The sequence below is a fragment of the Pelodiscus sinensis genome, chromosome 3 (assembly GCF_052426305.1).
Source record: "Pelodiscus sinensis isolate ZL-2025 chromosome 3, ASM5242630v1, whole genome shotgun sequence".
Lineage (NCBI taxonomy): Eukaryota > Metazoa > Chordata > Testudines > Trionychidae > Pelodiscus > Pelodiscus sinensis.
The window spans coordinates 112,279,862-112,301,896 of record NC_143054.1 but is presented as its reverse complement, the minus strand read 5'-3'; the positions used below and the strand labels follow the sequence as shown (position 1 = coordinate 112,301,896).

The 22,035-nt window shown below is 44.9% G+C and overlaps 1 protein-coding gene across 1 annotated transcript in view; it reads left to right on the top strand.

Annotated features, from left to right (window-relative positions):
* The first annotated feature begins 1,660 nt into the window (after nt 1-1,660).
* The window catches only part of CNKSR3 (CNKSR family member 3), an 87,141-nt gene continuing 66,766 nt past the window's right edge, over nt 1,661-22,035 (top strand). Inside the window, exon 1 of the mRNA XM_075924474.2 lies at nt 1,661-2,023. Coding sequence (XP_075780589.2) covers nt 1,972-2,023 — 52 coding nt within the window. The 5' untranslated portion in view covers nt 1,661-1,971. The remainder of the gene's footprint in view (nt 2,024-22,035) is intronic.

The following is a 22,035-nucleotide window of genomic DNA, read 5'->3' as shown; positions in this document are numbered from 1 at the left end:
GCATATGTGGGTTACATCTTTGTCCGATAGGGACTAGATGGTGCTTAAATTCTCTCAGATTATTTCCCAGAGCTTGGGACTTCTGCCCCTCAATGCATGCTGGGGCTTGGGCCTTCTGCCATGTGGGGTGTTTTGGGGATCCCATGGTTTAAAAATATTTACTGGAGGTCAGCTCCAGATGGCTCCAGCTGAATTTAAACCCAAGGTCTCAGGTTGGGTATTTTAAGTTCCATGTGGGGGGTCCTTCCCCAGCTTTTTGCAGGATCCAGACTAGTGCTTAATACATAAAGGAAGAGGTGCTGGATCTCAATCAATTTTATTTTCATAACTGAGGTGACAAGCCCAGAGGTTGCTGTAATTTTAAACTGCCAAGCTGAGATGTGCTGGGTCTCAGCCCTGGCAAAAATTAAGAACCAATCCAGGCTGTCACAGTGAAAATGAGATTCAGGCAAAGGGAAGAACACCCCTGGGGATATTGTTAAACAAAGAAAACATGTGGTGGAACTCAGTGCTGCTGCAACCCCTGGTTTGAAGAGGTTTATATTAGGGGAAGGAAACCTGCAACCCACAGGCCAGATCCGGCCCACTGCTTTGTTTCATCCTGCCTGTAGGAAGTCGCTGTGCAGCAGGACCCAAGACTTGGTGCTCCCTAATCCTGAAGCTGTGAGATTAGGCTTGGTGGTATGTCCCTGCAACCATTAGGTTCAGGGGAGATGAGAGAAGCTCTGAATGCTGCCCCCTCCCTCAGCACCAAGCTTACAGCTCCCACCAGCCAAGAACTGTCTAGAGCTGCCTTGCCTTGCTTTGCTTTGCCAAAGGGTTTGACATGACAGTTGCTTCTGGAAGCAGCATGGAGGCAGGCTGGGTGCCTTAGCCCTGCTGCACTGTCAACTGAAAGTTGCCTGAGGTGAGCACCACCTGGATAGAAACCACACCCCAAACCCCCTCCTGTACCACTAACCCTGTGTCCCAAGTTGGAACCTCTCCTGCACCCTAACTCCCTCCTGGAACCTGCTCTTAAACCTCCTCCTACACCCCAACCCCCGGTCCCATCCTCAGCCTCACACCCCAGCCCTAACCTGCACCCCCTCTCCCACTCCCACCCCTTGCCCCAGGCTTGAGCCCCCTTCGGCACCCCAAACTCCTTGTCCTGAGCGAATGGAGAGCCCTCCTGCGCCCCAAGCCCCACTCTCCCCGCTGGAGCCCTCATTCCCTTCTGCATCCCAGCGCTGCATCCTGAACGCCTCATTTCCAGCTCCAGGCTGGAGACTAGGGGAAGCCCTGAGCCTGCCTCCCGCCTTGCCGCGCCTGGTTCCCTTTCATTGTGCGTAAATGGCGCCGGGAGAAGAGAGGTTCCCCACCCCAATCCGCAGAGCTTACAGTGTGGTTCAGGGGCTCCCAGCACCCCCACTACGCCAGTGGCCGGGAGGAACGGGGGCTCCCCAGCCGGCCTGCTCCCCTCGGGAGGCTATAGCCACCCCTCTCCCGCTTTCCCTTCCGCAGAAGTTGGCCGCGCCGAAAAGCCTGGTGCCGAGGCAGAAGGCGTGCGCGGCGTGCGTGGGCCGGGAGCGCTGGGCTGAGCCAGCCGGGCCTTTCTTGCCTCTCAGGAGTTTCGCTTCAGCCCCCGCTTGGGCTGGACCAGCTGCCAGCGCCACCTGGGCTGCTCCGCCTGCCGCTCCCCACCCTCCGCCACGGGGCGCAGCCCGGAGAGGGGCCGAGCCGCGCAACAGGGGGCGGCTGAGGCCGCGGCAGCGCGGCTTGGGGCGAGCTGCCGAGAGGGGGAAGCACGTGGAGGAGGAGCCAGGCGGAGGCGGGGCGGGGGCGGGCCCGGCGGGCGGGAGCGGGGAATCTGTGGCTGGCGCACAGGGAGCGGGACAAGTGGCTGGGGCGAGCGTGCCCCGCTGGCGCAGGCTCCCCGGCAGGGACCTTTGTGGCGCGGCTCTGCCCGGCCGGAGAGCGCCCAGCAGCAGCATGGAGCCCGTCACCAAATGGAGCCCAAAGCAAGTCGTGGACTGGACCAAAGGTAAGAGAGACGCTGAGGCCGGCTCGGCTACACCTGGGCTCGTCCCGCTCCTGGTCAGAGGAGCCCCGGGGCTCGCAGCTCGGGCTCCTAGGCGCGCAGCGCTCTTGGCACAAACTTTCTGTAAAAGGGAGCAGCTGCCTGGAGGTGATTTACTGTCCCCCTCCCCGGGCTGGCGGGGAGCTGCGGAATAAGCGCTCCCTGGGCTGCTCGGCCGCCTGGTGCCCTGCCTGCGCCTTCCCCAGCGCTGGGACTGTCCCGGCTGGTTGCCAGCGAGCGCGCAGCCCCGCCACCTCCGGACATGTTGGTTGGCGGCTTGGGAGAGCCTCAGCTGTGGAATTGTTAGTTTTCGCCGCCTCCTGCTTTTGTATCTTCAAGTGCCGGGTGCTGCGCTGCGTTGCGCTGCTCTGTCCAACGCTCCCGTTTCGGGGTGGCTGGCTGTCCGGGGCATGCCGCCGCTCTCGGGTGTCTGAGCTGTTGTCCGGGTAAAGAGACCCCGAACTGCTCCTGGGCTCACACTAGAACCGGAGGGCGACCGATCTCCTGACTTAAACAGGAGCAGTTCTGCTTTGACCCACGCAGCTCCCCAAGGGAGGAGAAGAGCTGAGAAAATGACAAACTTTGCAGCTTGCAGAAGGAAATGTTTGATGTTGACTCTAAGTCAGTCAGGCTTCTGGGCTGGAAAAATTCTTTTCAAGAAAGCGCGTGTAAGCTTGGCGCTGGTTCTTTGGGATTTTCAGAATCCTGCTGGAAAACTGGCAGATTGCTGGGAGAATTCCCATTCACTTACATGACTTTAGTCTTTTGGCTCCAGAGTTCAGAAACCAGCAAATTACAGTATTATTTTTGGGAGGAGTACATATTTGATCAGAGTAACTGTGCTTTGAGTGAGCAGCATGGCACTTGATGTATGTGTGTACTTTCTTTCTTCTGTAATTGGATTCTGTCCAGTACTTAATCCCTGTATCCCTTTCACGTGTGGTCATATTGTCCAGTCCACTTACATAGTCAATAACACAGCTTTGTTCAAAGACTTTTACAACTGTTATATAACGCATTCTGCAAAGTTCTATGCAAAGCCAATTGCTTACAAAAAAGGGTAGGAGTATGTATAATTTTGATGGAAAACTGCAACCAGCTCTAGTAAACGGAAGTGAGTTTGTGCCCAAGAAAGCGCGCTCTCTCTCTCTAATCTCTAGTGTGTGTGTGTATATATCTCTCTATATATCTTTTGTGAGTCTCTAAGGTGCTACAGGACTATTCTTGGGTTGTTTTTTTAAAGTTACAGACTAATACGGCTACCCCTCTGAGACTTTTTAGGGAGTTAGTGTTAGTGCTGCAATTGGAACTGTGAGCTTTAGAATGATTCTGTGATTATAATGCCCATCTCTCTCAAAGCTGGGCTCCAAAGCTTCCCACCTGTTTTGAAGCTTACTCAGTGTGTTGACATAGTGGTGGGAAGCCTTCAGTATACTTGATGCCTCTGAAAAGAGTTTTCAGAGCATCTTCAAAGCTAAACAAATGGGCAGTGTTTTTCTAAAGGATGTGTAGGCAGGCAGCTGGAGAGGTCAGGTCTGTCCAGTTGCAATATCTGTTTGCAGCTTCAGGATGCCATATAACTTTGTGATCACTCTGCATTTTGTGTGTGATTGTCTCTAACTGCCTGGCAAGGCTAAGGTAGCTTTAAAATGTTAATGCCTATTTTTTTCATAGCCAAGCCCCAGTAGCACTAATTTGACTTACTTTATGATCCACTTCTTAAAGACAGAGTTTAGATCTTGTCACACCATAAAGTATTTTAAGAACTGTTCTTGTACATTGCAATATGCTACACAGAGAGAAAAATGATTAAGAATTGGGTGAGAGTCTCTTCCTTCAACCTATCATTTGCATCTCTCTTGATAGTATAGTTACACCATGTTGATTAAAATGTTTTATTGGAATCAAGCTGAGTTGAATCTATGATTACTGTCCTTGTGAAGAGAGAGTTTCCTATTGACCAGAAGAAGCACTCACTTAAGCATCTTAATGCTGATTGAGCTGCATAGCTGTGGTAATTTCCTGGCAACGGTTGTACTAAGGTGGCAGGTTTGAAAGCCATGCTAATGTTTTGATACAGGATGACAGTGTTTGTGAGTGAACTCAGTGTTATCCTATAATGACAGGGCATACAAGTAACCTCTATGAAAGAGAATGCTGAAGAAATGTGATGTATGCATAACTTCTCAACACAAATAATTTCCATAGAAAGATTTGTTTCTTTCAGTGTTGAAAGACCTTCATTGTTTTAATGAAATATGTCTTGCTTTGTCACATGGAATATTTACCTAATGCATTCTTTCCTCTTCATTAGTCTGTCTCTTCTGTATTTTATCTTGACATTGAAAGTTTATTGCCTTATCTGATAAAGGGATAAATCTGCTAATCATTTGAAAAGGATTTTTGGCATGCCTTAAGTTAACTTAGTTTGTTTTTTTGCATAATTTATTTTAACTTGTCTATTCCTTTTAACAAGTCATTCTTTATTTGGGCTCTCACTTAATTAGTATTACACAGAATAATCAGGACTGGCTGCAGTTTAATCATCTGATTGACATTAAGACACGTGCTTTGAAATGAAGAAGCTCATATGAGTGAATAAATTAAAGGCTGTGTCATTGATTTTCAATTTTACAGTGTGAATTTGACCTCTTACCCTCACATCAGAACTCTCCCTCTGGTACAACTTCATGCATGACAATTTTGTAATGAGGAAGCAGGCAAAGAAAAAGTGTTTATGGGTACACGTTAACTTCTGTCATTGCATCTAACTGTCAGAATTGGCACTTAAAAGTCTGCAAATAACAGTTGTGTTGGCACAATGTTCCATGTTTAATATTTAATCCAAAATAAGTCTGCCTTTCAGCCCAGCACTGTTAGATTTTATTTCTGACCACAGATCAATATTTTAAGTTTTATTCTGTGGCTTCTTACAACTCATGAAGGCTGGTTTTCTAGGACTGTTTTCTCGTTACAGAATGCACACAAAGGGAAAAAAGCAACATATAACTAGGTTTGGAAGGATTAGATTTTTACCAGTAAATGTCTTTTATGTCAACTTTGTTGTACACTCAAACTAATGAAAAATATTTCTATCAATGTATACTTAGGCTAGGCAAGAAAAATTATGTTTGAGAACTTATTAACATTTAATTTAGGCATACTTTCCATATTTTGTGGTGTGGTGTTGACAGTTTGTGTGTTAAAGGTTGTAAAGATTAAACGTTTTGAATTACAGTGTCTGCTTTCATTAAATAATTCTCACTTGCAAAAACTTTGGCAATTGTGGGAAATCAAAATTGATAAAAACAAAAAATGATTACAAATAAACACCAGCATTACCTATCTAAATGGCAGATGTTCTTTTTATAGCCTTTTTTGAGTATATATGTGCCACCGAGCAGTAGCTAAAATAATCTTCAGAATAGCGGAACAGACAGCACTGTTGGAGGAAAAACTACTTGTGTTTTGGTGCTCTATTCTACCTGTACTCAGAAGTGGGGTGGTAGAGAGATGAATCCTGACAAAATGGTATAAACATATGCCATGGGAGATGGCAGTTCTCAGTGTGTTTCAGGTTTGCAGATACTGATGCATCCCCGTTAGGCAAGGATTAATATACTTTAGAGTGTGTTGGGAATAAATAACCATTTGGATGCTCGGCAGAAAACTGTAAAAGACTGTATCAAAAAGCGTCTGCTTATTTTAGAACAGAACTTATGGAGCTCCTTTCTCCTTTGAAAAGAAATCCAACAAAAGAACCAAATTAAACTTTTATTAGAAGTATCAATAGAGGCACTTAGTTTTTTGAGCCAATATGATTTTTGTGTGAGTTGGGGGCATGGGGCTAAAGGAGGGGAGGGGAGGGAGAAGAGCACAGTGTCAGGGAGTGTGGCTAGGGTATGTTTTCTTCCTTTTGTACTTGGATTTATTGACAGGCTGACTTGTTGTCCTAAGAGATGACATAAAAGCTTATATTACAGGATTTAAATTGAATTTGATTATGGGCTTCAGGCACACAAAGTTTTATAAAAACGTGTGTGTGGACTTATTGTTGGCCATCAATGTCTAATGACTGATATAGACCAGTTACTTTGTGACTTGCTGCCTCTTGTTGATTAAAACTAATACTGCATGATTCTTCTGAACAAGTGTATTAATATAATTTTTTGTGATTAAAGTGTGCTTAATTGACAGTACTGGACACTGCATACAATAAGAGCAGAACCCTATTAGCTATTTAAACTTGTTTGACAATAACACTGATAAAGGTCTTTGTTGTGGCTTCGTTGTTCAGTGTGAACAGAATTTTTCTCTTTGCTGTGCTCAAGACTTCCCTCTGACAAGTCTATAGTGCTGTTCATGAATATTTGTAATGATATCTGCGAACCATGTTAATTTTGTTTTTTCTGATTGTATTGCTTACAGTGTTAGAAAACAGTTTGGGCCAAGCTTACTGGCCCTAGTGAGGACAGTGCTTCGGACTGCTCTCTGCTTACAGGAAAAAAATTCCAAAGTGACTGGCAAGCTTTTCTGCACTGACCCACAAGCTTACTGTGATCCCATTCTGGGGTTCGCCTTTAGCAGTGAGAGGATCTTTCATTATCTAGGTCAGTAGATCCTTTGCATCACTGTGGAGATTGCTAAGCAGGGTCATCCCAGTTGTGGTGTGGCCAGCTGTTCACTGAAAACTGATTCACTGTAAGGATGTTAAGAGGTGAGTAATTGGGTAATCGATATAAATTGTATTGACTACACGATTAGTTGATCAGGGAAGGAGCTCAGAAGAAGTAAGCCTGCTGCAGCTCTGCAGCTTAAATGTAGTAAGAGCTGGGCACACAGGTAGCCTAGTTCCTACCTCATTTAAACTGCAGAGCCACAGGACGGGTAGCCCTGGACCCAGCACCAGCCCAGACTGCGCTAGGCTTACTCAGTCCTGGCTCGTGCTAGGGCCAGCAACTCCTGGAGCCCCCGCGGACAGAGGCTGCTGCTGGGCAGCCTCCTTTGGCCCTCCTGCTCTGCTGCATTTGATAGAGGCAGCAATGCGGGGGTGGGAGAAGAGGCATCGCACAGATGGTGTAGGGGGAATCTGGCTTTTAAGCCAGCTCCTGCTTCCCCTCTCCTCCTCCCGCCTTGCTGACTCTGAAAGAGAGGCAGCAAGGAGGAGACTGTGAGTAGTCAACTCCACTACTCTTTTACATCCCTAATGCATTGTACTGAGGTCAACGACCTATCTTACCTCCAGTAACTGACCAGCCATTAGATAAAGAGAGCATTCTAGTTCTACTGAAGTTGATAAGAGTTTAATCTATGGATGTGTAAAAGCTCTAAAAACAGTTAGTGTGACACCACTAAAAAATCCTGGTGGTTCCATGGTTAGCGTTTTGGGGGCTGTACAGCTGGGTGGGACTAGGGAGGGGGAAAAAAAGGGTGGAGGCATTCTCTGCGGCTCCATGGGAGCTGGCTGCCCTGTGCTACAGGCTCTGTAGTATAAGTATTATATTGCAGAGCCCGCAGTGCAAATGGCTCCTCAGAAATGGGGCTGGCAGCTGGGAGCCAGTGTGTGACTGCAAGACAGAGATTAATTGGTAACAGAAGCAGATAAGCTGATACTTATTGGATAATTGGTTAAATTCTTACATCTCTACTTTAACCATTGACTTGACTGTTGAATCAACTCATGCTCTGATAATTTTTATGGGGGTAGCCACTCCAAGAATTTGATAAGTAGTCATGGAGCGCACTTTTCCATTATATTAATGGAGAAGTTGCAGGGTCTGGGATGGAGGTTGGGTGCAGAAGGAGACTTGGGGTAAAGGATTGGGATGCATTGTCTGGGAGGAGGCATGGGTTAAGGATTTTGACCTGGAGGAGGAATGCAGGAGGAGTTACAGAGTCTGAAAGGGGGTTGTGACTTGGGTCAGAGGTACAGGAGGTGGTGGGGAAGAGCCATGTGCTTCTTCAAGTGCTGTGAGCCCCATGGTGGAAAGTACTCTGTGGGTTGCCAGTGCTGCAGATATGGGCCAGGTAGCTCCTATTGGTTGGTTTCTGGCCAATGAGAGCTGCAAGATAGTGCTGAGGGGTGGGGGCAGTGCACAAAGCTCCCCCCCCCCCCGACTTAAAGTGCGCAAGAGCATGTGGCCCTAGCAGTTCTGAGTAGTGTGCAGGAGTGGGGCAAGTAAGGAGCCTGTCTGAAGTGCCTGCTGGGCTGGGGGCTAGATTTTGCTTGCCCCTAACATGATTCCTTTTGATAAATACATCTCTTGCCCAAATGTGGTGTTGCTTTTATGCTTAGGGTAGTTGGCCTATGAAAGAATCATAGAATGCTTCAATTGCAGCGCTAACAACTGTGGGCAGTGACTCTAAGGGTCTGACCTAGAGCCCTCAGATGAATGAGTGTAGTACCACGGTGGAAGCACTCAGATATAGCTTTGCAGTGTGGGTGCCGTCCCCTAAGCTAGGTCAACCTGTGTACTGATGATTGAGGTAACTAACTGCAGTGAAGGCATATCCTTGAGCTCTACCAATCTATTCCATCTAGTTACAAGGGGAGTTCACTGGCATAATCATACCACTAGCGCTTCAGAGGAGTAGTCGTGTTACTCTGTAACTGGAAAAACATAAATGCAGATAGTCTAGCAGCACCTTAGAGACCAACAAAACATGTACATGGTACCATGAGCTTTCATGGACACAGTCCGCTTCTTCAGATGAAAAATTCTTCACTATAGTTACACTAGTATGGCTGCTTTTGTAGACACTTCTTCTGGAGAAAGACTGTCCATATGGGGAGTTATGCTGGTACAACTATAGCTGGTATGATTTATGCTAGTTAATTTCCCTACATAGACAAGTCCTCAGAGACCTCAGATCCAACCTTAGCCATTTAGTGTTTATTTTTGAGAAAAAAATGTTGATATGAGATAATGGTGTGATTCTCTTGTGTGTAAGAAGCATAACTGCCATTACTACTACTTAGAACAGAAAGCAATATTATTTCTATTGCTTCTTTTGTTTTCTATAGCGATGTTCTTCTCTAGCTGTGGACATGTCTATATTAATTGTGACTTCAAACCAAACTCTGCATACAGCAAAGATAGTGACACGTTAAACTGGAATATAGACACTTACATTGTGTATCTTTGTTTATATTACAGAATGAATTCTATATTTTTACAATTCTAGATTTGGGTAGCCTTGAACCAAGTTGACATTTCATTCTTTTATTTCAATGTCAAGTTTAGTTGCTCAATGTGTGTGTACTGTACTCTTGGGTGTCACTGGCTTCTGCCCTCTGGTATCTCATGACTATTGTGGTTTTTATTCTTGGTACCTGTAAATACAGTTGTACTAAATTTGTCTTAATGCATTTCTCTTCTTTCTCTGTTTTCTTACTAGTTAGCAATTCATCATGAGAGGCTCTTGACTATTTAAAGCTCTTTGTATTTTAAGTTGCTTAACTTATGCAAGTTGGAAGAGGTCAACAGTACCACAATTGTTTGTGCTATTAAGTTGCAAACCATAGCCTGGACAAGTATGAATGGCACATGGGCACTAGACTTCTCTGAGCCCTCACTTTTTGTAATGCTTTCATTAGAAAACTGAATAGTGTCATGAGGTGCCACATAATTTTATGCACAACATTGTGGGGATTATTGATTCTTAGTTGCAAGTACTTGCATCTCCATTCTTCTGACTTCAAAATAACTACTGTAATTGAACTGCAGAAGAAAAGAATTTTTGTTTTTTATGTTCAGAAGTAATTGTAAAGAGGTTTTGCATAACTGACTAGGAAATGGATTTGAATGGATACTTTTAAGTTCTATTGAAATTATCAATAGAACCAGCCAATACGTTCCCCTGGTGAAGGCTGAAAATATTTAACAGATCACTTATCTGGTTTGGAACTGACAATTGTTTTCTTTAAAGTTGCACAATCAGTTTCTACTTCTATGGTTTTTTAATTTTTTTTTTCATTTATCTGCACCAAGATCAGTGAATGTGTACCCAAAACAAAATCAAACCAAACAAAGCTAAAGAGGAGGAACTAGCATTTGCATTGTTATATTTAAATTGTATTTTCAGATTTTGCTGTGTTTGGAATTTCTTCAAACTGTTGAGAGTCCATGAATGAGTTTGTACAGAATCAGTTCTGTCTGTTTATTTTACTTTGACATCAAATGGCTGATCAGACTATTTTAAAACTAAGGATCAGAAGCCCACAGACAAAATACCATCAGGCAGCTGCCTGGGGCACCAACCAATGGGGGGCGCCTGGCTCCCAGATCGTGGGCTGCAGAAGCTCCCAGCGGCCACCCTGCAGTGGCTGCTGGGGGTGGGGGCCGTGTTAACCCCCAGTGCCTGCCAGCAGCGCCCTTTCCCCCCATGGCCGCGGGGCCCGGCACGGGCAGCCCAGGGCTGCGCGCCAGTGGCAGTAGCTGGGCTGAGCCAGGCCGGGCACGTGTGTCCTGCCGCTGCCAGCTCCGTGCGCCCTTCCCCACATGCTGGGCGGGGGCGGGGCCGCCTATGCGCCCTCTCTTATGTGCTGGGGCAGGGCCGTGCATGCGTCCTCCCCCAATCCGGGGCGCAATTAAACTGTCTGCCCGGGGTGCCAGAATGGCTCGGTCCAGCCCTGGCCATGCCCATGATAAGTGGATGTCCGGCTAACTGTGGTTGTTGCCAGACTAGAGTGTGCTGGACTAGAGAAATTCATCCTGTATAATGTAAATACTGTTTGTGGATGGAAATATTCAGGCGTGATGAAAATATGGGTTAAATGTTTGGGGAACCAAATATGTGTGCTCAGGTTTAGCTTGTTGGAGATGACAAGTGTCTGAGAGAAATGACTGTAAATTGTCCAAAAAAGCAGAGATTAGTATGTGAACCCAAGTCTGAGCTTTTCTCTATTGAAAAGCTTTTCAGTGACAGGAAGTCTTCTGTATCTATTACTTTATCTGGGCTTGAAGAGGGGGAAGCCTTGTTCCTGTTTAAAAACTGGTGATTGCTAGTTAAAGTGAAAGGCTCTTGATTTACGTTTTTACCTAATGTTTTTTCTAGAGCAGAAGAAAGCTGGTCACTTTTAGAATGTAAATCTCTTTTGGGCAGGGACCAAACTTCCTTATGCTTGTACATTGCTTGGACTACTGAAAGCCTATAGCATGTACTGGACTATGTACTGTCACTATCTCAGCTAAAAACAAACAAACAAGTCTCCACTTTAGCTTTTTTACTATTACAGATGTCACTTTTGTGAACTGCATATGTGTGTATACATGTACACAGAGAATTCCCAGTTTTGCAGTCTTGTTTTAAAGGGTTTGTTTGTTTATTTAAATATCACAGTCCTTGGACCTGTCTGGAGTGAGCTGTGTTCTTGCAGATGAGCTGCTCTCAGGAAACAACAGACAATGATTACTATTAACCAATAATCCTAAACTTCAAGGAAATTCAGAAGAAGTGACTTGATCTCAGTTGCTGTCCCAAAATACCAGGCAGCCCATTCAGTTTTCCCTTTGTTATATTTCCCTATTGCAGTAGAACTTACATTGGTAGGGAAACATCATACATTACAAATATTAATGAATAAATACAAACAATGTCCGTGTTAATAGAGTTCATGAATCAACAGTTATATTTAATATTCAGACTGGCATTACCTGATCTGATTTATAGGCCTTTCCTGAAGGCTACCCCTCATTCATCCTCTCGTCCTGTATGTTATGCTTTCTTGGCCTGTGGACAAACAGGAGAATATGGGTAGAGCCCTGCAAAACCATGGATATCCACTTCAGATCCACAGATGTGGATATCTGCAGCTCGTTTTTGCAGATGCAGCTACATTACACATTTTGTATCTAGAATCTGCGAATTTGCAGATATCTGCATCTGTGGAGTGCATGCGGCTATCCGCGAATCATTTTTGCAGATGCAGATAGCGCTGGGCACTAAGAATGGGTTGCAGATCAGCTTGCTTATTACTGTGGATGTTCTTCTTGCTGTCTCCCTCTGACTCTTCTCCCCCTGCTGATCTCACGCACATGAAGCAGTACAGTGGCAAGGGAGGTGACTTAGGCATGGGAAATGAGAGGCTGTTATGGGGATTGGGGCTAAAATGGATTGCCTTGAAGCAGCCTATTATCCATCTATTGTACTCACATAGCCTCATTTGTCATAGCTTCTGAGTGCCTCATTTTCTCTCAGTTTATTAAAAAAAAAAAAAAAAAAAAAAAGTTTAGGAAGAATTGACTGAGTCACAAATCCTTGCCATGTGAATATCAGAAACAACAGTGAGCTTTTAGATTCATTATGTAGTAACATCATCAGAGATATCCCTGGAACAGGGTGTTACCCTGTTGCAGACAATACCTATGAAGTCATTTTTAAGTTATGTTTTTTTTTTTAATCATGAGCAGAGATTGTGAAGAGTATGCAGGAGCATTGCCTACTACCCCAAGGGATAGATTTCTCCCTTCTATTTGGCTCTTCTCAGCTGGGACTTTCTGGGACTTTTCAGCTTAAAAAAGAGGAGACTGAGGGGGGACATGATAGAAGTCATGACAGGCATGGAGAGAGTGAATAAGGAAAATTGATTTACTTGTTCCCATAACATAAGACTAGAGATCACCAAATGAAATTAATAGGTAGCAGGTTTACAACAAACAAAAGGAAGTTTTTCTTCACACAGCACACAGTCAACCTGTGGAACTCCTTGCCAGAAGATGTTGTGAAGACCAGGACTGTAACGGTACAAAAAAGAGCTAGATAAATTCATGGAGGTTAGGTCTATCAATGGCTATTAGCCAGGATGGGTAGGAATGGTGTCCCTAGCCTCTGTTTGTCAGAGGCTGGAAATGGATGACAGTAGAGGGATCATGGAATGATTACCTGTTTGGTTCATTCCCTCTGGGGCATTTGGCATTGGCCATTGCTGGAAGACAGGCTACTTACTGGGCTAGATGGACCTTTGGTCTGACCCAGTATGGTTGTTCTTATGTTTCTCCCTGTGGAGGAACATTATGGAGGGATGAGTGGTGATACCAGATGCTCTGTATGTCCAAGTCAGTTTTCTACCCCTGTGCTGTTAAGGGGAGGGTAGGATAGCACCTTAAAGACTTGCCCCAGAAACACTGGGCTCTGGGCATTCTAATCAGCACGGCTGTGTCTAGACTGCATCCCTTTTCCGTAAAAGGGATGAAAATTAGACATCGCAATTGCAAATGAAGCAGGGATTTAAATCCCCCCCCTTCATTTGCATAAATATGGCTGCCGCTTTTTTCCGGCTCGGAGCTTTGCCGGAAAAAAGCGCCAGTCTAGACGCGGATCTTTCGGAAAATAAAGCCTTTTCCGAAAGATCCCTTATTCCTTTTTTTAAGAGGAATAAGGGATCTTTCGGAAAAGGGTTTATTTTCCAAAAGATCCGCGTCTAGACTGGCGCTTTTTTCCGGCAAAGCTCCGAGCCGGAAAAAAGCGTCAGCCATATTTATGCAAATGAAGCGGGAGGGGGGATTTAAATCCCCGCTTCATTTGCAATTGCGATGTCTAATTTTCATCCCTTTTACGGAAAAGGGATGCAGTCTAGACACAGCCCACCAGTAATATTGGAAGAAGGGTGGACACAGTTCTGAGCTGCTTCCCAAATGTCTGTGCAATGTACAACAGTAACTTTATCAAGCACAGGATGGTGACTAGAGAAGGTTAAATGTGAATGGAATGTGCTTAGGCAGATGAGAAAAGAGGACAGGCTTTTGCAATGATTTTATTTGTAAATTGCATGTTCATGTATCTCTCAAATCAGGGAAACATTACTCATAGTTTCATGAAAGTGCTCAGTTCTGTTCAATAATTTGTTTTTTTGCTTACGTTGATTAAATGGTAGCTGGTAAACATGGCAAATCAGGTTAAAAAAAAAAAAAGAAGGGTGATTAATTAACATGAACTGTAATTGTGATTTCAAGTACATTGTAATTTAAGTGCCTCTAGCAATCACTAAATCCAGAAGTTAGGTCTATACCTATTATTAATAGCATGAAGACCCTTGCCCTCCCAAATATGGAAGTGAAATTATGCCAATGATTTTTATGAAGTTGAGTGAAATCTGATACATATTCAACATACAGTTCAAAATGGGACATGTGTTGGTTTTTTGGCAGGCAAATGTACTTTGAGCATTGAATAAAAGGCAACCAAATATCAAAGCATTTTATTTGTTTTTTTTCTGGGCATGTAATTGGTGAGTTCACTTTTTCCATAACCACCTCCCATACTTTTTGAACAATTCACCTGCATTCACATGATTTTTTTTTAATGTAGTTATCCTCATAACATGCTTGTAAAGTAGGACAATGCTATTATTCCCATTTTACAGATGGAGTACTGAGGCTCAGAGAAAGACTAAGACCAATGCAGCTGTACCCATGCAGCTGCTTCATGCTGACAGGAGAGAGCTACCCCATCAACATAATCTATCCCCAATGAGAATATCTCCCGCTAACAAAGCACTATCCACACTGGCGGGTCTGTCAGTGTAAATTAGTGGCTCAGGAGTGTGTTTTCACTCCACTAAGTGACACAAGTTGCCTAGACAAAAGTCCTCATGTACATGTAGCTTAACTCTGTGGAACTGAGTGAGTCTCCTGAGTCCCAGGTGAGCACTCTTAACTGCTGGGCCGTGCATCCCTCCTACCCAGTACTTGAACCCCTTCAAATCTCCTGATTAACTGAGGCTTCCTATAGACTTTGCACTGTCCATCTCTTAAGAGGGTTACAAGGCTGCCAGTGTTTGATCCCTAACAAAGGGGAGGGGCCCTGCATTGGAAATCTGGTATCTGAACCATTGCTCTGGCACTAAATTCACACTTTATTTTTAAAAACTGATGCTTATAGTTATAGGCAAGCTATTTGTACACACATGTAAATGAGCTAACTTGCATTAGACGTTGCATACAGTGCTAGAAAAAACTTGGACACTGGATTAGTGATTTGACAATGGCCAAAACTACACTTGTGTGGCTCATTTAGCTGTGTGCTGAATCCGGCTGTGGAGTAATGTGTACTATCCCACTGCACCAAACAACAGGGCATGTGTCAGTGTCATCTCTCTATTAAAGTTTTTCCTGTGGGATGACAGAGTGATGTCATCACGTCACTCTCTTTCCCGCCTGCCTTCTCCCTCTCCCGTCACAGCTTGAGCCCGACCTCGCTGCTTCCCCTCGCCACTTGGAATTGCTATTTTAAACCAAGTCCCTACTCCCCTTCCGCCATGCCACCCCTTCAGGGCTTTGAGTGCCAAGAAACATGGCACAGTAGCCAACAAACCCCACATTGCAGCCGTGACAGACCGGGGGGGGGGGGGGGGCGGGGAGGAGAGGGGAGGGTATGGTACTTGGGAGAGCAGCCCAAGGACAGGATCTAAGAGTGGGTCTTTCAGACAGGCTTCTGATACAGCAGCAAACTCTTGGGGAGCTGGAGCACAGTGCTTGACTGCCTGGAGTCCAGCTGTCCCTGCGGAGACTCACCCCTTTTCCCCAGTGGCTGCACTTACTGCGGTTGCCAGAGCATCCTCGAGCCTCTCGGGAGCCACCGCACCGACCTGTCTGCTCCTTCCCTTCCGCTCCTGGCGGGCAGCCGAGCGGCCCTGGGCTCTGCTGGAAGGGTTGGGGCAGTGAGCAGCGCAGGCGGGACCGCAGCGGGGAGAGGTCAGGACAGAGGCCCCCCGTGCTGCTGCTTTCTCCACTGCTGGAGTGCCCTGGAGCACTACGTGCACGTGGTACTACATGCACCTTACTGTGTGCCATGTGGGGTGGGCAGGCACCCCTGCGCCTCCCTGTCTGCTGCGGTTAGAGCTGGACCTGGTGCATGCTGCGACTGGAAGAGGAGGAGAATGGGGCGCCGGCTAGCAGGGATGGAGAAGTGGGATGGAGAAGGGACCTAGGCTGGCAGAGGGAGGGGTGGGAGAAGGGGCCTGGGCTGGTGCGGTTGCAGCCCAGCCCTCCCTAGAGAACCACGGTTGCCCACGAGAAAAATCTTTCAGTGAGGTTGGTTTCCTCTTAGTGGAACATCAGAGATTGATTCTTTTTAGGCTTTGTCTACACTGACAATTAAGACAAAAATTGTATTGTTCATAGGTGCCACCCGCCTCTGACTACATTTAAAAAACAGAGGTGTAGCAGTCCTGGAGCCGGTGTAAGCTGGGACCGGCTCCAGGAGGTACCCTTGCTGTGGCTCTGCAGAGCAGAGCAGACCCTCCCCCCCTTATCTACTAATTGTGTAGTTCATACAAATTGTATCCACTACACGATTAGCCAAACTTGGTAGTGTAGACAAGGCCTTAATTTGGTTTTCATCAAGAGTAGGGGGCAGATACTCCCATTAATTAGATTGCAGTACATACACCCATCCATACATCTGATTCCTGTCCCTTTTAGGGATGTTAAATTTAGATTAATTGGCTAATCGAATAGTTCATGTATTTGCATAGACGATACCATTAGTGGATGAGGGCTGTTGCTACACTTCAAAGGTGAAAATGCTGTGGGGAGCACGGGGCCAGTGGGTGACTCGCGCAGTTCCCCGCTGGCCCCGTGCTTCCTATGGCGTTTCAAAGTGGCAATGCCACTTTGAAACACCGGCCCTCCCCGCCTCTTCCTGATAGTCCACTGGTGGGACGGGCGGGAGGTCGGGGGGGGGGAACTGACTAGTCAACTAGTGTGTTAACTGTCCAATAAGCATTTGTTGTTCAATCCCTAGTCCCTTTCACACACAGAATGGGTACTTGGCTGCAATGCCACTAATATTAATGACTAGGATGTTGTTCCTGTGTTCTCCTTGTCCTGTGCCACCCAGAAAACCTACCTCCATGCTACAGAAGTGAAATTTTTCTCTCTAATAAAAGACCGATTGAACAGCTGCCCATCTTTGCATGAGGATGAATCATGCCCTGCAAAAACAGAAGCTTTTGTTTGTTTAGAGCAGTGTTTCTCAACCTTTTTTAAAAAATATAAAGTACCCCTTTAAAAAAAAAAAAGTACTCCCAATGCACCCACCCCTCCCCAGAGCTAGGCACCCCCAGGCCTCCCGCTCTAACCCAATGCCCTCCCCTCCCCCAGAGCCATGCACTGGACGTATGGTAACCCTACCTTTGAAATGCCTGCTCCCGCCGCCCAGCCCAGCCTTGGTGGCTTGATTTCAGGGAGCAAGTGGGCCGCCAGCACCACTCGCCGCATGGGTCTGTGCGCTCCCACCCCTGCCCAGCGCCCCCCTAGCGTGGTGCCCAGTGGCAACTGCCTCCCCTCGCTACTCTACTGATGCAGAAGGGTCCTTTGGACTAAAGCTTATTGTGATGCCTTTTAGCTCCTCTCCACGGCTCCCCAGGGAAGGGGCGATGGGGATGTGTTGTACTGGGGTGCGGGTAATACGTGTCTCCAGGTTCAGCCATCCTCCCCGCTGGAGCACCTGGGGGAGGCTGCCGGGCAGGATACGAACTAGAAGAGGCAGCCTTGGAAGTGATTTTTTTTTTTTTTCTCTCCACCCAATCCCGTCCCCCAACTTAGACTTAAGTTGGGCAGTTCCCACCAGAGATGTTGCCGCAGCCATGCGCTTTTCCCAGCACTGGAGCTTGTGTGCAGAGCAGCTGTTAACGTCTGGGCGTGTGGCTCTAAACATTCAATTTGACAGGCATGTGCTGCCACCCTCTCCCTGATCCCCTGTGCAGGGGAAAATCCCAGACTTTTCTGCTAGATTTCACTTGTGTTGACGTACCCCCCCAGATTTCTCTCGCATACACCTAAAGGGTACGTGTACCACTGGTTGAGAAACACTGGTTTAGAGGATTTATCTGGTTTCCCAGCCAGCTTGGGGACTGCAGGAGCATGGCTTGAAAATGTAGCTGCCACACTCCAGCCCAGCCCAATTGTTTTGTGGCAACAGTAGTCCAATAAGGCAGGTCTTTCAAGAGAAGGCACTCATTAGGTGACTGAAGTTTCATTAACAGCCTGGGTTTGTTAGCTGAGACATAAGTTTAAAATTGCAGTAAAATGTTATCAGTAATAGCAGTCTCTCTCTCCTCATCTTCTAATCATCTCCCTTAAATGGATGGTATGAAACCTTTGTTTAATCCTTCTGTTTTTGATGAGAGGTAGTATTACAACTTCAGTCAGTATATTCAGAAGTTAGTTTGAAAGTTGTATGGTTGCCAGGGTTGGCTTAGAGTCTCCAAGAATTAAAAATTATGTCACATAAATAAGTCTCCAGGAATATATCAACCAAAGTTGGCAACCTTAGAAAGTTGGTTGCTGTCACGTTGTCCAAAAAAGTACTGTGCTGAATTTTGTATCTGACCAGATAATTTGGCACTGTCTGCTCAATAACATCCACATGTAAAGTATTTACTCTAACACGGCTACATTTCTATTACTATACGGAACTATATGATTTCTGTGTAGGTTCCTCCCCCACTCCTCTCCCTGTCCCAGGAATGCCAGAAGGCAAGAAGGAACAAGTTTGGACATGTCCAAAGAATGTGGGAACATTACAGGGAGACTGACACTTTTTGAGAGGATGATGCTTGGTCTGATACAGCTTATGTACTGGGCGGGAGAAGGTGAGAGGGCAGTGAAAAGCAGGCATCTAAACTATAAGTGAGATTGTTACCAAAAATATTCAGGAGAAAAATGTGCTGTGCTTTCCCCAAACCCATCACCTTAACTGTGCAGTGTCAAGGTGTAACTTTCAAAAGAATTGTCTTCCTCAGATTTACAAAAAACTCAAAACTTGCATCCCCAAAGCATTTACCCTCAATCTGAGGGGATGGGAGGACCATGAAAGGTGGAATTTTCAAAGGCAACTTAAGAGCTCAGCAGTGCTACTAACTCATTAGTTCGCTCACCTGGTATTTTTGTTTGGAATAATTTTAAGAAACTGTGTCTGCTGATTGCTTATCTTTCCTCTTTCCCCTCCCAAATCCCCAGTACAAAATTCCTGTTGCTCAATCTCTAGATAGTAGTAGTTCAAAGTCAATTTTAAAGTGATGATAATTACAAACCACAAACGCACAACATTTAAAAATTCCTAAAAAGAAAAAGGTGGGACTTTGGAGGAAAGCAGAGATGAGACATGATGTAATATTGTTGTAGTCTGTGTGTACATATGTTCTTTCTGTATTTTCTCTCAGACTGATACTTTTGCTTGTGAGGAATGCTCAGGCCTCAACTACAATGAAGATCAATATCTGTTTAGATGTAAAAAGACTGACTTAAAATATTTGTATTTGATTGTAACTGGGTATCTTTTAATGAGATCTAATTAACTTTAGATAAAATCCTGGATTAGGTAAACTCTGTATATGATCAACATTTTGAAAATGAAACCCACAGATTAACCTTTGGAAGGCATTTTGTGTGACTCACTGGAGTGCAGTTTCCTTTAGTGCATGAATAATACTAAAAAACTTATTTCTAATTTCCCCCTTTTCCTTTCTGGCATGGATTAACCATCAACTGTAATCTGAGTGCATTGGGAGCATATGATGTCAGTCAATCCTGGGTAAGGAAGCTCATCTCTTGTTGGGGAGGGGAAAGCAAACAAGTAGGGGTCACTGACCCAGCAATGTCAAACTCATAAAAGGCCCCTGTCCTGAGTGTGGCACAAATACTGGTCTGGTGGAGGGGAGGGGGACTGGGGTGGCAGAGAAGATGCCCTTTGACCTTAGGGGTCACTAAATTGTGAGGACCTATTTTTAGCCACATTTGAGAGATGTTTTCATACTTGCTACTGTCTTTTCTGTGATGTCCTAATCACTTTCCCAGACATCACTGGTAACTTGCCAGTGTGTGTGCATATGCACAATCTGTCTGTGAATGGTGGGATTCTGGCATATTTGGATTTGTTGAGTCTGTGTTTAATAAACACCAAAAAGTAAGTAACACTTTAAAAAGATTCTGCAACAAATTCTTTGGGGGGCCGGGGGAAGGTTGAGGCTGGGACAGCATCATCTGTGTGCTCTTACAGTGCCCTATTGTAGGATCCTATTGTAGGTATTTATATGGGTCCCCATTACTGTGGCATGTGAGCACTTCACAATCTTTAATACATTTATCCTGACAATATCCTAGTGAATTGGGGAAAGACTGTTATCCTCATTTACAGATGGGCAACTGAGTTACAGAAAAACTAAGCAACAGGAAGCTTGTGGCAGAGGAGGAAATAGAACCTAGCTACCATTCTAACCACTGGATCATCTTCCTTGTTCTTTGTATTAGGCAAATATGTAAGAAGTGACATTTTGTCCAAGCCAATCAGGTAATGTTGGACTGTAAAGAATTTAGCTTGACTGCATTTATGGCTGATGAAACATTTCTAAGGTTGGCCTATAAGAAGGCAGGAAAGCAAGTGCTGAATAGATTGAAAGGTGGCCTGCTCTACAGAGATGCTGTCAGGTGTCTTGGGCTATCAAGTTTTCTGTTAATTCTAAAGTGTATTTATCTACTTATGCTTTCTGAATGCAGTGTGTAACTGTGAGCCTGGGCTCATTGGTTAGCTATGTACATGAGTACATGTTCACATCCTTACTTTGGACCCCCTTCGAGAGTTGAAGTTTAATTCCTGCTATAGCTAAAATCATGCCTTTCCTACAGAACTGGCTATAGAAGTGAAGCTAGTTGCAACATGGTTATTTATCACTGGACGTGAGAAAATCAAATAGTTGGTAAAATACTTTGTTGTACATGTTAAAATGTAGCATTAAAATTAATCTGTTTGAGAACTCTATATTTTTATACCTGTTTTTAAAGTAATGCAAATCTTGTATTTCTAAAGCTCTTCTCAACTTGGTATCTAAGCGCCATTGTTCATAGCAAGATTGGCAACGTGTTTTGGTTTTTTTTTTATGGCAGAGGTTTTAGCTCAGTAAGAATTGTACTGACATAAATCCCAAAGCAGTGTAATTGGAAAGGAATTCTAGCTCTTGGTAGACCAGTCACATGTCTGACATGCTCTGGGCCTTTTGTTCAGCAGTCATTCACATAAATATTGACTTTCCAGATCCTGAACTTGGCTTAGTTATACTTAGTTAATAGAACTTAGTTATTGCAGGAAGTGCTGGATGAAGAATGGACTGTCCCCATTTCTCAGACCCATGTTTGTATATTGTATAGTACATTCAACAAAATTATTATTAATCAATATCATTGCTGGATTTCCAAAGATTAAATTTGTTGAAATTGCATCATATTAACAGTTGGCAAATTTTGTTAAACACCCGTTGCAGTTTTACTAAAATTTATTCTGCTCTTTAGTAGAGATATAAGAGGTTAACTAGTGGGAGCTGCTCCTCACCTGCCACGGGCAGGGAGCTGCTTCAGCCCTGTGGGGGCTGCAGTGGACAGGGGCTGCTCCAGTTTGTCCACTTGTGCTCCATTAATCAGTTAACCGGTTAGACCTGCTGTTGAACCACTTAAACAGGATTTTACATGCCTACTCTTTACTTTATACATGAGAAGATTTATCTGGCGTTTGTTTGGGCCCTTAACTCAAATCTGGTTTGTCTTTATTGAAATCATTGTTATGGGCTGGGGATGAGGGTTCACTATGCAGGTATCCCCATGGAGAGAGATCAACCCCAGCCTTCTCTCACTGCAGCAGCTTGAGTCCACATGAGAAGCATCTGTCTATTACAGCTGCAGCAGGCACAGCTGGGGAGTGATGCATGTGCCCTGGCTGGGGGATGGACAGACCTATGATAAACTTTCTGAAAATATATAGGGCACGTCTAGACTTGCTTTCATTTTCGAAAGAAGATATGCAAGTTCATGCTGAGGAAAAAAACCCATTTTCGAAAGAACTGTGTAAACCTCTTTTTTTTTTTTTTTTAAAGGAAGAATGGTTCTTCTGAAAAAGGGGGCTTTTCTTCAAAGAACCGCATCTAAACTACTTTCTTTTTCGAAAGAACCTCTTTCAAAAAAGCAATCTGAAGAAGATATGCA